Source organism: Parasteatoda tepidariorum, chromosome 2, assembly GCF_982258835.1.
Source record: "Parasteatoda tepidariorum strain Cologne lab strain chromosome 2, Ptep-v5.0, whole genome shotgun sequence".
Taxonomy (NCBI): Eukaryota; Metazoa; Arthropoda; class Arachnida; order Araneae; family Theridiidae; genus Parasteatoda; species Parasteatoda tepidariorum.
Window position 1 is genome coordinate 85,852,845 of NC_141756.1, and position 16,260 is coordinate 85,869,104.

The 16,260-nt window shown below is 27.8% G+C and overlaps 1 protein-coding gene across 4 annotated transcripts in view; it reads right to left on the minus strand.

The window, feature by feature from the left end:
• Positions 1 to 3,170: 3,170 nt before the first annotated feature.
• Positions 3,171 to 16,260, minus strand: part of LOC107446375 (carboxypeptidase D) — a 77,164-nt gene continuing 64,074 nt past the window's right edge. For 2 of the 4 annotated variants that reach the window (XM_016061002.5, XM_043054974.3), the window contains exon 10: positions 3,171 to 4,556. In XM_016061002.5, the coding sequence (XP_015916488.1) occupies positions 4,425 to 4,556 (132 nt within the window). In that variant the 3' untranslated portion in view covers positions 3,171 to 4,424. Of the gene's footprint in view, positions 4,557 to 6,691; positions 6,814 to 14,308; positions 15,807 to 16,260 lie in introns of those variants that run through there. The other 2 variants (XR_001584376.5, XM_071177780.2) reach the window with 2 other exon arrangements.

Below are 16,260 nucleotides of genomic sequence, written 5' to 3' on the forward strand. Positions count from 1 at the left end.
TTATTTATTCAGATGCTTAATGACAAGACATACTGCCAAATCAGTTAATCTTCGTGAGAAACTTATGAACAAAATGAATATTTCATATCCTAAATTAAGATTTGTTTCACTGGAAATTCCCTTTTCCGTTTATTTGAGAGACGTAGAGAAAATACGTTAGGGGGTTTATATTATTCAGCGGAACTATTTTTTTGGTCTGAAATCAAGTGAAATCAAGAATTTTTTCTTACAGTGAATATTTAGCATTTTAATTTTTTTAATTACTCAAAAAAATTCTTTGAGATTGGATTTTTTTGCGTCTCTTTATTTTCATAATTTCTTTCAGAATTTTTTTTTTCTAGTACCATATCCTTATATTTCTCATATCAGGGATCTACAAAAATTTTATATTTTTAAGAGCTAAGAGTTTTTGGAGTTAGTATACTATGGTGTAAAAAGTAGCTTTTCCCATTTTAAAATTACAGAAAGCGAAGCAATTATATTTTGCTTAGATTTCTACCGAGTTTTCAACGTCAACAAAAGGTTTTATAATCGTCGTTGAACAGCCAACCCAGTTTTGGGCTTACGACTATTAATGTTCAACTCCGTAACATTATGATTTTGAACTAAATTCAGAAGACAAAGGAACTCCTGGATCAAGTATTGGGCGAATTTTCCCTTTTTGGAGGCCTTTTCGATGGAAATAAATCGCATTTACGTTACATGGAGAGAAAAACCACGAAAACTTCCCACTGTTAACCTAACGGCACAAGGAACTGTGACCCATGATCCGCCTACCACTGAGGATATTTAACATCAGCACTGTGGTCGATTCGTATTGACCAGCCACCGCTCGGATAGTATATCTTAATACTTCAATCATCGCTTAAGCTATATTAATTACATAAATTGGAGAGATTAGTATCACGACGTATTTTGTTTTTACTTTTAAATTGTATTTTAGCATGCTGATATAAAAAATTTTGCGTCTTTTTTTCTTTTAACATATATATCTAGAAAACTTTAACACTTAACATTTATTTAATTTCAAAAGCTATTTAAATGTCTTTTGCAAAGTGGTCTCAGTAACTACTCGTACTACGAATAACGCACGGTTCTGAATTAACGGACAGTTCTTATTTGTATGGCTTTTAATTGACGGACGGTTCTTATTTGTCCTGCTCTTATTTAACGGAATCTGATTCAGGAATCGAGTAAGCTCCTTAATCACTCGCTTATTTTCGCGAATCTAATCCGCATTTTCTTTACACATAGAAAACTACCCTAACTTCCCATGGTTTGACGACAATAGAATTCTAAACCACAATCGGTCCGAAGCTGTAGATTTATTCACCTGGTAAAGTTCCTTTACACTTGGCATAAAGAGAATAAATCAAGACTTAGTCAGAAAAAAATCATGTTGAGTGACATAAACAAGATAGTTGAAGAGCCTTAGTCAAAAGGCATGTTGAGTGAAATTTTGACTAAGATGAAGAAGATAATAGAAGATTCTTAGTGAAAAACAATATGAGTGACATGTATAATTGATCAGCTTTAGTAAAAGGCAGGTTGACTTACATTTTGAATGGTATTCAGAGAATAATACATAACGTGAACGGAGTCTCTTAACAGTTTCGGTTTGAATGTTTATGTGCGCTTCATAAGTCGGGTGATCTCCGAAGCAAGAAAAGAGCTTGAACCGAATCTATTACATAACAAGCACTGCTTTTTCTGTGTTTGAGATAGGAAAAACCCCTTTGCACTTTTTAAAATCGTTTTATATATAAGATGAGGACTTTTTATGAGGAAAGTATTTACATTTTAGCTTTGAGTTTGATAAACAGTAAACTTAGTTACGTCACGAAATGAAAGCTTGACTTGGTCTCCATTCAGGAGCTTCATAAAACAAGATGTTGATTGAAATTTTGAATGGCTTGAGGAGAAAACTTGAAGAGCTTTGATGAAAAATATGTTTGAAAACGTATTGAAAACACTCAAAATTTCGAGTTTGAGACCAGGTTATGATGATCAACTATCAGTGAAGCCTTTAAAAAATAAACTTTTTAATGAAAAAAAAAACTTTTTTTTTCAATTACTCTATTTATAAAGCAAATTATCACAAATTCATTTTTATGTAACTTAAAATTTTTTGTTTCTTTCTCTCCTAATCTCTTTACATAAGAGAAATTTTTTTTATGCAGCTTTAATTTTAACCAATTTTTTCAAGATTATAAATGCCAGTAATCTAGAAATTTTTAAGATAAGAGTATTTATATGAACTTTGGCCCTGTTCTACTTGTTTTTTGCTGAAGAAGACATTTGTGATTGAATTATTTACCTATGAAAATTAAAATTTATACATTAAATATACACGATATGTATCACAAAGATAACAAATGCATCATTATAAATATTTTTTCGCTTTGATCGCATATAAAAATGGCTTAAGAAACTCTACCCTCGCCAAATTAAATTTTAAAATTGAATATTTGATATAAATTTTCTATTTCTAGTCTTTCTTTTATCTTAATTTTTCATAATAAAGAATACCATTTTTCATCACAAAACCTTTTGAAAAGGTTAAAAATAAAAGTCTCACTTTTAACTTTTAAGAGAAGCAGGAAAAGCTAACTTGTAACATTTTTTCATTTTGATTTCTCAAAAATTTAAATAATAAGACTTTGCAATAAGTAGTTTCAGGTAAGTCATTTGATACAATGAGATTACCCAAAAATAGTTTTTTTTACTTACTTTTACTTTTGTTTAAAGGAATAAAATTTGAGATGCTGCATGAGAACTGAAATTTATCTTATTAAAAAACAGAGATATGTTTCAAACATTACGAAAGATTAAGATTACAATATTAAATAATATTTAGGAAAAAGGTTGCGTAACTTATAACATTATAATTACTCGAGAAGAAGTTTTGGAATGACGCAAACTATATTTTCCATTCAAGTTGAGTGTCACCTTAATTTATTTTTTTCGTAAATTTCGAAAGATAAAGGCGATTCGAATAAAAAACAATCATTAGTATTTGTTCAAATTAAAAGTATTTAAATCTTTTTAATTTCTTTGTTAATTTAGTTGGCTCATGTGGTAAAAGGATTTTCATTTTTAAATGAAATTGGGGTGGAATATATCAATCTAAAAAGAACTGTAATGAAGAAAAAATAAAATCTATGCACAAATGCAACAAAATTTTTTATTTTATTTTACAACACATATAAAAACAAAAATTTAAAAATAATAAATATTTAAAAACATTTCACAATCCGTGCATTTCAATTCATAATTTGTTTCCGAAGAATAATAGTGCATAGATACTAATGCATACCTAATATAAATCAAAGTTTACATATATAAAATCCTTAGCTGTCAATTACTAAAAAGATACTTGTTAAAATCATTTTTGTTGACTGGTGATGTAACAATAATCTATTTTGAAAAAGGAAAAATTCCATCAATATAAACATCCAGATTTTTTTTCTACTACACTTTAAGAAATAAACATTCTACAAATGAATAAACAAATTCAAATGTGTGTGTAAATGGATTAACTGCTAACGTTAATAATTTATAATTTACATTGTTATGCAAATTATGACTTTTGCAATGTTATTATAATATAAAAATGGTATAAAAAGTAAAAATACTAGAAATACAAAAAACAAATTGAACTAATCTCTTGTTTGTGTGACAAGTTTTTTCAAAAATTTCTTTATATTGAGAGTTTTTATTTTATTTCAAATATTTACATCGTGCAATAACATAAGAGATAAATAAAAAATTAATTGTGTTAAAAACAGCGTAATAAATATGCAGCTAAAAATTGTGCTTGCGTGATACAAACGCTTAGAATTGGAATTTTATTTGTTACTATGTAATTATTTAGCTTTATAAATGTTATTTGAGAAAAAAAATTTCTTAATTTGAATTTATTCATTGCTGTACATTTCCTTATCCAATCATTTATGATTGTTGTCTCTGAAAAACTTTAAAATATATAAAAAAATTTAAAAAATTGTCTTTTTTTAAAAAAAAAACTTTATAAATTACATTACTAAGCATTTCAATGAATAAAAAAACAATTTGTTGCAAATATAAATTTCAAATCACCCTTTATGTGCAACAATAAAAACAATAATATAATTTTTTTATTTAAAACTTAATACTTAAGCTGCTTAAAAGATACTTTAAAAAAAAATTTTTTTTGGATTACTTTGTTTAAAAAGTATTATACGAGTATATTTTAACAAAACGTACATTAAAACATAAAATCAAAATAGTCTTTTAAATTCAGATGCAATTTCAAAATTACATTCATAGAGATCTATAAACAGAAGCTCATAAGAAACAAATAAAATCTTTGTGTGCATTCTATATCAGACCTAAGTCGTCATTGATATTTGAAATGAAATATCGTTTAATCACTTCACTTCATTTCAACCACGAAGATCATAATTGCTGCCGAGAAGCAGACGATTTAGCGGCGATTTCTGGTCAACATAATAAGATGAAGGGTGATACACATATCTTTGAGGGAATATCACAGCTTCCTTGGGCTTCAATAAGTTCTGCAAAATGGTAAAACATTTATTTTAAAAAAAATTTATTTAGATACATATAAATATGTCGAAATATTATTTACAAAAATTTCACTCTTCGAAAGAATAGAGACCGAAATTGCCATGCAATAAACTTTAAATTGAGGAAAATGCAACAGAATAAAGCAGACGATGGAAGATTAAATGTAAGACCAATAGAAAGAAATATGGAATTGGAGAGAAATATGTTTTATTACATCCAAGAATTTAATTTCTTGCAAAATATTTCTTATCGTAGTCTCGTAGGCAAATTGTTTGATGAAATTCTCTTATTTTCTTCCTTTGAAAAATGGTTTTAGAAATAGCATTTACATAATTTTTTACACAGAACGTGCTGAAGATAAAGTTTTAATCTCATTTTTCTATTTCTTTAGCAAGTTATCTGTCTATCAAAACATAAGCAAATATATTATAGTGAAGAACAAATACGGAATTAATAAGGACTAAAATTGTATTTTTGGACGGATGATATTATAAAGAAATTTGGAATTTCGAAATCGCTTTCACAGTAATAACTTTAAACTTTCTCATTAGAATTTATATATTTATGCATTTATATGTAAACGCTTTTAGAGTGTCAATATTCTTGTAGTATAAATTTTCAAGTTAAATTAATGTATTATTATTTAATAGTTTAAAAATATTGTCAATGAAAAATCTGAATATAAATTTTTTTACACTATTTCAGAATTCGAATAATCTTAAAGGGTTAGAGACCACTTCAGGATTTTGGGTAATTTTTTTTTTCAACTGTGCCTTAATGCTTTAAAATGATATACTCAAATTTTCAAGAGTAAAAGAAATATCTAAGTATATTTTACATTTTTATTTTCGAAACCCTTCACTATGTGCTTTCAAAAAGGGTAAACAAAGTTTTGCTTTTGCTTTTCATTGTCGGGTAGAAAAATTTAACTACTCAAAATATTTTTTATTTCTTTTGCTGTTAGAATAGTCCTTTAAATGAAATCAGTTTATCATAGTTTTAATTGATTTATTATAGTTTAAAAGTCGTAACTACAAAAAAGAGGGAATTATCAAAATACAATCATGGTAAAATTTTACTTAACTAAAGATTATTAATTTTTTCATTTCTTTGTATTTTTCTTTACTTATAAAATTAAAACTAAGTTATATGTAAAAAAATTTAAAGCTGAATACTACTAGATTACAACTTCACAACTCGCGAGTCAGGGATACAATACCTTATTTATGATTTGATATAATTAATTTCATTATTATATTATTTCTACGGCAAAAAAAAAGTATTTATGAAATATCTCTTAAGAATAATGACCCTTGAATTATAGTTAATCTCTTTTTGCTGAAAATTACGTCTGTTACAGATTGTTGATTATTTCAACTTAATTAATCTGTTTTAAACAAAACTATTTTGTTTCACTTACATTAATATGTAATAAATCTGTTCAAAGCTTTGACTATATCAAGTAAACAATAAAAGTTGAAAAATATTCTCGAATCACGATTCAATCACCAGTTGGCGTAATTTCTATTCTAGAAATATATACACATAAATCATACTTACTTCTTTGTAAACTACCATAAAAACAACTTACCTACTAAAAACAGTTAGTTTAATTAATGGAAAAAAAAACTAGATATTATCATTTTTTTACTTCTTCAAATTAAAAAAAAAATATTTAAATAATAAGAATGGAAATTAAATTTTCTTTTCCCTACAAAAAAGTTCTATAATTTCTATATACCCAAGAATAGTTATCCTACTTTTGATTCTTAATAACTACGGTTTCTGCAGTTAATATTTTCAGACGATTTTTTTTTAAATGCATCGTTTATTTATTTACCAATAACTTACCTTCTACAAGTTCGAAAATCTGATAGAATTCTAAAACGATTAAATATTTTTATTGAAGATATGTTATAAATATCGATTGTATCGATCTTAAGTTTAGAGTCTCACAAAATCGTCATAACTCAAACGAAATATAAAACTACATAAGAATAAATAGCATGTATTTTGAGCTTCAAAGCAAATGAGACAGAAAAAGGTTGTCATGCAAAATCTAAAAGCCAGCAGCAAGAATGCATCCTCAGAAGGGAAATACAAAAAGACAATTAAATCCCACCTGATAATAAATAACAATGATGATGAAGAGAAGCACAAAACATTTAAACTTCACACTCCACACTTCCATTCACTCAGTCTGTTGACTATGATTAACACCAAAATCTGGAAACCACCCATCACCTATTAGAATACACAGAAATAAATGCATTGAAAAGTTAAAAGCGTTATATAAATCTCCCAGTATGGGAAAGCTCACAGCGTTGCATTTGATGGGTAAAAGCAGAATTTTATATCTGCCAAGAACAGATTTTTTTTCCTTTCTTTTAATTTAAAAAATGTTTTGGTAATAAAATAAAAACTGGATTAAACTGAAGATAAATGTTGTACTAAATGTATTGCAATTTGAAGAAAAAACTAGGCGTCTAGGCTTTCCTAGTTCGATTCAAAGGGAAAAAATGTCCCTTAGATCTCCCCCCCCCCCTAAAAAAGATTAAGAAAAGAATGATTTAAATTTGCTAGATCAAAAGAGCTTAGACAAAGCCAAATTATTGTGTTAAAAGGTTATAATAGAAGTGTTATAGATATATAATTAATTTATGTGAAAATTTTTTGTCTTTAAGGAAAGACTTTAAATCTTTAAAATTAAATAAAAATAATGTGAAATTCTGACAAAAATACCTTAAAAATTTTATTTGACTACTGTTTTCTTTATTTAATAGATAGTTGGACATTTAAAGGTGGTAAAACAGCTAACTGCATAGCATAGTTTTATTGTTTACATTGGTTTATGAAATTGGAATAATTAATTCTGTAAAAAAAAAAAAAATTATCGTAATATTGTGAGACATTTGAACAAGAATTTTGAATCTCCCCATTAAATTTCAAATTATGTGTGTGTGTGTCCAATCCTTCAGGATCTAGCGACAGCTAGATCAAATCCAAGAGACCGTGGACCCTAGCAAAATCAAGCACCAGAAGTGAGCTATCACGGATATCCGCAAGAGCGAGCCCCAAGCAGTCGAGAATAATTTCAAATTATGTAAAGCAAGACCAACACACGAAACACACGCATTGTGCCAAAATCCCGCTTAAGTGGGCATTACACGTTAAAACCCACACATGCTTCTCCTTTGATAAATAAATCAAGTAAAATAAAATTTAAAAAAATTAAGTCATAATTTTCAATCATCAACTATTAGGGCTGGGATAGTCTGGTTGGTAGGGAGTTGGACTCGTGTTCGTGAAAATGGGAGTTCGAATCTAGCCGGCTGAAGAATCCCGGTGCATTAAATGTTGACTGGTGCACGTTAAATGCGTCGGGGTCATAAAGTCCTCAAGTTCCCATAACAAATCAAAACCTCTAGGGGTACTGATCAAGGAGCTCCCTTGTCTTTGGGATTGGGTTCAAAGTTGCAAGGCTACGGAACTTAACATTGGTAACAGGGAACTCAAAATTAAGTCGGCTGTTCAACGACGATTATGAAACATAAAATAAAATCAACTATTTGAAGAAAGGAGTAGGTTTTATATTAATTTTTATTTTAAAATATCGGGCTGATATTTACTAAGAAAATAGAGACTTAATTGCCAAAAAATTAAGTGAATAGTTTGGTTTTAAATAACTATAAAATAGTTTTCTATATTACTGAGAATGCCTTAAGTCTTAAAATAATAAAAACGTATTTTTAACTTGAACTAATAAAATAAAGTATTCGTGATTTGTTGCATATTGTATTTATTTAGATAGAGCTGCGATAAAAACATGCTCATACTACTAACAAAAGCGATGTAGATTATTTATTCAAGTATAATCAGCTACTACTACCAGCTGCATGTTAAGAAAAATAGCACAAACTGTTTTGTGTGTCTGAAATTCTGTTCAAACAAATGTGTTTCAGAATTTACCTCTTAAGTTTCAGCTTAAAATAGTTTTGTAAATTTAAAATATTAAAAATTGGAACTGTAGTATTAATCCGAAACAATAAAAATGTAGCTCACAGTCCAGATTACTTAAGACAAAATAAATGACGCTAAAATATATAAAATTTGTAGGAGAAGAAAAACTAGTTGCTCCTAAAATAGGATACAAATGTTGAAATTAGTGCAATCGGTTTTTGAATATATTCGTCTTTTTTTCCTCTTTTTACTTAATATGAAACATTAGTATTAGTATAGTAATTATTATTATAATCTTAATAAGTATTACCTATTGTTAATTACCGATTTTTTTTAAATCTAATTTAAAATATTACATTTTGATTTACAACTTATACTACTCACACAAATACTAATAAATTATAAGTTATGAGAGTAATTCTTTTAGACCTTTAGTTTTAAATTTGTTGCTATATTTTTGGTTACTTTTAATCTGTTTCTCGTTTATTAATAGTTATAATTAGTAAATAATATATATTTTGTTTACTACACTGCAGCTGCTTCCAACTCCTGCTTTATTAAACAATACATTTGTTTCAACTATCATTCGCTTTAGAGCTGCTTATTTAAATAAACTCCAACACGTTAATTGCGCAATGAACTGACCAATATTTAGTTTTAAATTATCAAATATGTACATAAAATATAAAAACTATTTAAATGACTGAATTATTTGCGACACAGCTGTTCATACTTCATAAAAACCATTTGTACACTATTGTAGGGAAAAAGGTTTAAACCCTTCTCTGTCGGCGTCGCTTCTCATACGTACTTCATTTTTATGCCCGTATGGTCGGAGTCGCATGCCATGCAACGAAAAGAAAAATTGCATCATTGAAATTGAATTCGTCGCTACTTACATGCCTCTTTAAATCCCGCGATTATTTTGTATTTCAGAATATTGTTAAGAGATGGCGCAACTAGTCCCACTTTTTCCCCAGTTTTCGGAGTGAGATTTCCGCCTTGAATTGAAATCAAAATCCTTTTGTACTATCTGTCATTTTGCTTTCATTAGTTTTGTGATAAATATGTTTGTGATAAATAGAATTTTTAAGCTCTGATGCCCAAGACAGATTGTAAAGCTGTTTTGACGGTAAAGTTGGAAAATTTATTTTGCAAAACATATACCTAGTTTAAACAATTATTTTAGGTAGATATTTATCTTAAACACCTTAAAGTAATACGTTTAATAAAATATATTATCACTGCATTTTGTTAAGATAAAATTTGGGTGCATTGCAGGGAAAACTGGAGATCAGTGAAAGGAACATCGTATATTTAACCCTCAATACGTCAAGCAAAAAACTGCTTGCTGACAAAAATATTTTGAATTTTCGAATTTATGATGGAACATATATTAATTTCCAGCAATAAAAAAAAAATTAAAAAAAAGAAAATGGGAGGCGGTGGAAATTCGAAGGGGAAAGAAAACCAACAGAGAAAAAGGGTTAAGGGAATTTTATCTTTAGTCAGTTTCTCGATGGTTGAATACGGAAATAAGTGACCGGAAATTATTTTCTGTCTTTCTGGAAAAGTTGTTGTTTATGCCCAATATAGATATCTGAAGTTTGTCCCTTCTTTGTAAGACAGCCTTAGTTGTCATCTTAAATTTACTGAGGAGGTCGAATGGAAGCGAAGCTGAAACATTGAATGCTAGACAAGTGAGTTTTTTTTCTACGTATATTAAATTTTGTTCTATATTTATTTACGTGTATGATGCAGATATCAGCTGTATTGTCTCTCCAAGTAGCAATTCCAGGTGTCTAAATAAATATTTGTCAAAATTTGTAAGTTTTTTTTATATATAAAGCATTGATAGCTTTTGAACTATTAGTTCGAGGAATTGAATTTGATCACATTCGATTTAGCATTTTAAAAAAAATCAAAAACAATCCATAGATGGCAATATTTAAGTTACTCTCCCTCCCCCCTCCTCAGTAATTTTAAGATGGCAACTAGAACTCTTCTCGGAAGAGGCACAAAGTTCAGATACTCGTATCGAATTTTTACCAAAGTTTTGAAACTATTTCGGGCTTTATTTTTTTCCCCTCAGATTTCAACCATTTTCATATTGTGTGCTCTCCCTCTCTCTTTCTCTTTATTTTATTTATTTTTATTTATTTTAATATGGGAATTGGCCAATAGTCTTTCACATTTTTTTGTGTTTGTGTATTAATAAAAAGCATTTTTTAAATCTATTTTTAGTCATAATATTTCAAAAAATCATTTTTATGCTAATCAATATTTATATTATTTTTAAAATCCATTTAATCTTTAATGAGAGAAAAACAAGCAATATTTTTTATTGTGATTTTGTCTAGCCTTGCGAGTTTTTAGCCTTTGCATCAAATGCTATTTTTTCAATTTTTTAGCACTTGACAGTCGATTTCGTCACTATTTCTGCTACGATCATTTGCGTCCAATATCCGGATAGATTATTTTTGCACAGTGTGCGCTTTTTAAACCTTTATACGTTTTAGGCAAATGAAAGTTTTCAGAATTCTAAGAAATAAACGCTTTTTAAAACTTAGTGATCTGAGGAATGGGAATAACTTAGTGATCTCTTCAGAATAGGAATAACTCGAGATTCATAAAAAAATAAGCTTACAATTATTTTTAATATTATACATTTGTAACCAAAACAGAACAATTGCCCTTGATCTACACGCATTTAACCCTTTAACATGATGCATTGAAGTGTCAAAACGAATGGCAATTTATTTGTAAAAAAAGTTAATGATAGAAAATTCCATATAATTAATAAAAAGATTAATCCCTTTGACTGCGTATTGTGAAACGATGGGGGAAGAATTTCTATAATGCCAGATTAATGCCAGATTCATTCATAATAATAATCCTAATCATAAAATTCGTTTTATTTTTTAATTTAATAAACAAGTTCGGAAAAACAAGACGACATGACTAATTTTAGACAATTGAGCAATAAATATAGTTCTAGAATGTTTTCTTTGAAACATTTTATTTTAATAGCAAGATGGTCTAATGCGGTTTATGGTTGAGAAATCTTAAGAGTAATCATTGAAAATTGGGCCGAAAACTTTTTGTTTTCATTTCAAATTCTTGTATTTGTAGTAAATTTTGATGTGAATATATTTTTCAAACAAAGCTTAGATTGAGAATTCGAAATTGGGAAATAAAAATTTGTTTTAAAGGACAAAAAGAGGTGTCAAATAGATTGATTTGCTTACTTGTAAATACATATAAAATATTGGCATTTTTGATGATAGTTGAAATGTTTTGGGAAATGCGTCAGATTTGCAAAGAAGTATTTACAAGATTACAAGGCTTTAATAGTGATTAAAAACATAGAAAGTTATTTATGCTATGAATCTAAACAAAACCTTTTCTGGAACTTTCTGGAATTTTTATTTATGCATATAAAATTCTGCTGTGTGGATTAATTTGCTTGGTATGTCACTCAGATTTTAATTGTTTAATTTGTTGCCCTTCTGCCAAATCAGGGAAAAATCTCCCCAACACACACCCAATTATAGTATTGAAAAATGTGAGAAAAAAAGCTAATTTTTTGAGGAGGGTTCCACAGCGAGCTAAATTCCTAGTCACATGATTATTTAAAAAAGTCGAACGTGCTGCACTAACTCTTTGGCTCTTTAATTACAAGTTCTCTCCCTAAAGGAGAAGATAGTTTATTTCCTTTTATTGCAGGTAAAAAGAAGTAAGGAATGCACATCAGCTTCTTACTCAGACGTATGTCCTTATGCACTTATTTCTTACATTGTTGCTTTATTAAAGTAATAGGGTCTTTGTCCAGTACTTCTGACACTGATATATTTTAAGGTTAAGCACCATTAAGGTATACATTTATCGGATATTTTCTACACTATTTATTGTGGTTAAAGGCCATTTTCCGATACTTCCAAACCCGAAATATTTTCTAATTCAAATTGAGTGAAATTTGTAACAACCACCATGAAAAAAACTTATCAAACTATTTACGTAAAAAAAATAATTTTCTTGAATGCAAACAAAAATAAGTAATAAAACAACACAGGTTGAGTCCGAAATGCTTTTTAAAAGCTTTTTATTATTAAAAAAAGGGATATTTTATATATTTTTTTAAATTTGAAATCTAAAGTATGAAACATGAATTCGACTGATGTGAAAGAAGTGGAACAATCACTTAAGGAGGAGACTTGGAATTGAAGAGCTAGCTCTGCAAGCTCAACTTTTTTTACTCTTGCTTCCCGGTCAAAAGTTATACAGGAGGGGATAATTCCACACTCTAAATTCTAAAGACACTTTTTCTAATTCCCACATTCTTTAAGCACTCCTCTTTGTTGGTAAAAATTAAAAAAAGCACTTTTACTCTCATTTTAATAACTATAAAAATTTCAAAATTACTTTGATTACTGTCTCTTAACAAAAAATATGAACTGTCATCAGGGTTTTGGGATAAAACTTTATTTTAAAATGAAAGTATTGTTTACTCAGTTTACTGATTTTGAACTTTTTTTATGGTAATTATTAGGAAAGACAATGTGTATATTCACTTCCAGCAATAGGTTCTATAATTATAAATTAATGATCAGTTTTATCGAATCTTTCCAACATAAATAAAATGACCAATTTTGCTACTACCCAAACTGAAAACGTGGGTCACAACACTGGTCACAAACGTGTGTTTCCTTTTTAGGTATGAAAAAATAAATGCATGCGTAAATAAATTAAAATATTTTCACCTTTTCTGTAAAGTTCAAAAAACGCAGTTTTTAGTTTTTTTAAAAATTCATAATTTGAATTAGTAGTAAATTTATGTGAATTTACCTATCTCTACTCTTTCTATTCCATTCATAATTTTTTTTCTTCCTTAAGAATTCACTGTAAGGGCAATTTGAATTATATTAAAAAATAAGTTTCCTTTAAATTTTTTTATTCATAATTTGACATATTTAAATAATTTGATATTATTTATTTAATATAATATTCTATACCAATTAGATAAACTGTTTGATTTTGTTTCTAGTTTGATAGGTTAAAAGTCAAATTTAGTTTTAAATCTTATAATACCATACATTTAAATGCATCTTCTATTTAAAAATTCAAAAATAAATTTTTTATTGATACAAGCGTATCAATTAAACTTAAGCTTTAAAATTGGAATAAGCCATGATTGCTTAGTGGTTAAGGCACTGAACTGTCAGTGTAAAGAACTGAGGTTTGATCCCCAGTGGAAGCCCACCCAGGTTGAGATAGATTAGTACCAGCTTAAGGAAACTGCGGCCTATTCGCAGCGCTCAATACATCTCCACAATTATGCAATTGGTCACGACATTGGGGAGCCTTAGCTTTCATTATCCTCTGGACCACAACTGTATTTTGGGAAAAACTCTTTTTTTTTCTTAAACTTTAAATTTGATAATAAACTATAATTCCTCAATTGTTGGGTTTTTTATGACACCCTCAAAGACAAGTGAACACCTTCTTGCTTGGTCATGAAATTCTATTAGATTTTGGAAAATATTTTGTGAAAATAAAACTAATTTAAGTTTACTAGCATCTTGGTATAAAATAAATTTTTAAAAACGTACAAAATAAACTTGTAAAAGTTTAAGAATTGATTAAGTTTTAATTGGGTTAAAAATGAATATGAGAAGTTAACTTTTCTGATGCAGAGTTAATGAAATTTAGCACAATATTAATTGTTAGTGAAACAGAGATAAAATTAAAATATAAGTACAAGACATGCAAAGGAAAAAGAAACATTAGTAGAATTTATTAGTGAGAAATACAAAGGTGTTAGTGCATACAAAAGGTCAGTTAAACATGCACACATGCAAACATTTTTAATATTAACATGAAATACAAAATGCTGTAATGAAACATAAAAATACATAACAAAGAATTTGCAAACATTAAACAAAACACAAACATTGAGAAACGTGCAGAAATAAAACACTTGTACAAATAACAAAATATAAAGTGTGGTGTTTCATTTTTGATAAATGCTTCTTTGTGCAGGGTGCTTTTCAATAGAAAGGATATACAATTAAAAGGTGCTGTTTAACAATTTATGCTGTTTATAACCTCAAAGCTAGAAATATTTTATGCGTTTTCATACTTAAGTAAATTGCATTTATTTCTGATGTTAAAAATACCGAAAACTTTTTTTTAATTCTATAATTTATGATTGTGTGCAAAAGTGATTCATTTGCTATATTAGTCAACAGGAACAAAAACTTTTAATCGGTTATGGAGAAATTTTTAACGTATTTGTTTTAATTAAATATTGAATTTGGTTTTATGCCCACTTTAACTGGAAATATCAATATTATATCCTTTAAAACCTAAAGAATCTTGCAATCTTTCATAGAGGAAACCTCTCTGTAGATAAATTCTTGTTAGTCATCAGTCGTACTCATTTTTTGTATGTAACCATACGAGAAAAAAATTCAATCTACAAGTACTTTGCATTGTTTATAGAAAAATTCACCATCAAAAATCACATTTTTGTATTAAAAATATCGCCAACTTCTTGTAGTGCGACATAAAAGTGGATTCATTTACTTCAATTTTATTTGGCAAACTAAATAAGAATGCTTAACATTATTTATCGGTGATCCATTTTAAGCAGCTTTATTAAAAATCACTTATTTTTTTAGACATTTAGTTTCGTAAATAGTTATTTTTTTCACAATAAAAGTTATATACTTGACTATTTATTCCGGATATTTTCATTGTGGGTGAAAAATTGTTACTTTGCATTCAATATAGGTGGATAAGGAAAAAAATTTAAAGAAATTTAATATTTTAGAGAAGCCTCTTCAAACTAACTGGCGGGAAGTTCCAAGTTTGAAATGTAAATTTCTCTGTTTGAGCTTGCAAATACAACTCTAAGTATTACATAAAACCTCAATATCAAATAAAAAAAAATTTAAAAAAATTTTGAATTTAAATATGTTGCAAAATATTTGATTTTGCAGTCACTCAAATCGTTCAATCAAACTCACGTTATTCAAATAGTTGATAATCAGTCACTAATAGTAGTTTTCAGTCACTCAAATTAGCTATCAAAAATATTTTTCCTGAATTAAGAAAAAGGAGAAACAAATTGGTACAAAGTTCCAGTGAGAAATGTTAATGAATGTAAGATATGAGGAGGCCCCAGATTCAAATTTTGTTTTCCTTTCTTTTCATTCATTTCTCAGTTTTTTTCAGTGCAAGTGCTCACGAAATATTGTCCAAATTTTGTTTTTCTTCTGAAAAAATAGTTTATTAATTCGAAAAATATTTCAACTTCAGTATAGATTCATACAGTTACTAAATAAAGGGAATGTATTGCATTGTCTGAAGTATATGATATATAGTGAGCTATATTTTTCCTTGCTATGAATAAAAATTGAAATATATTTAATTATAAAATTAATTTTAAATGCAAAAAAATTTTAACTCAGAAAACATTCAAGTCTGTTCAAAGTTTTATTTTGATTGCAAGAACTTATGCTAGGGAGAAGCTTACTTATCTCCTAAACTACTTGAGCATTATAATTGCTGCAATATTCATTTATTTATTGATTTATAATTTTTTTAGAGAAATGAATTTTAAACCAATCGAGGGGATTCATATTAAATTTATTATGAAACTACTCAAATTCAGCACCTCAAATTCTGAAAAATATGTTATGCTATCAAAATTTTGTATTACACTTGGTG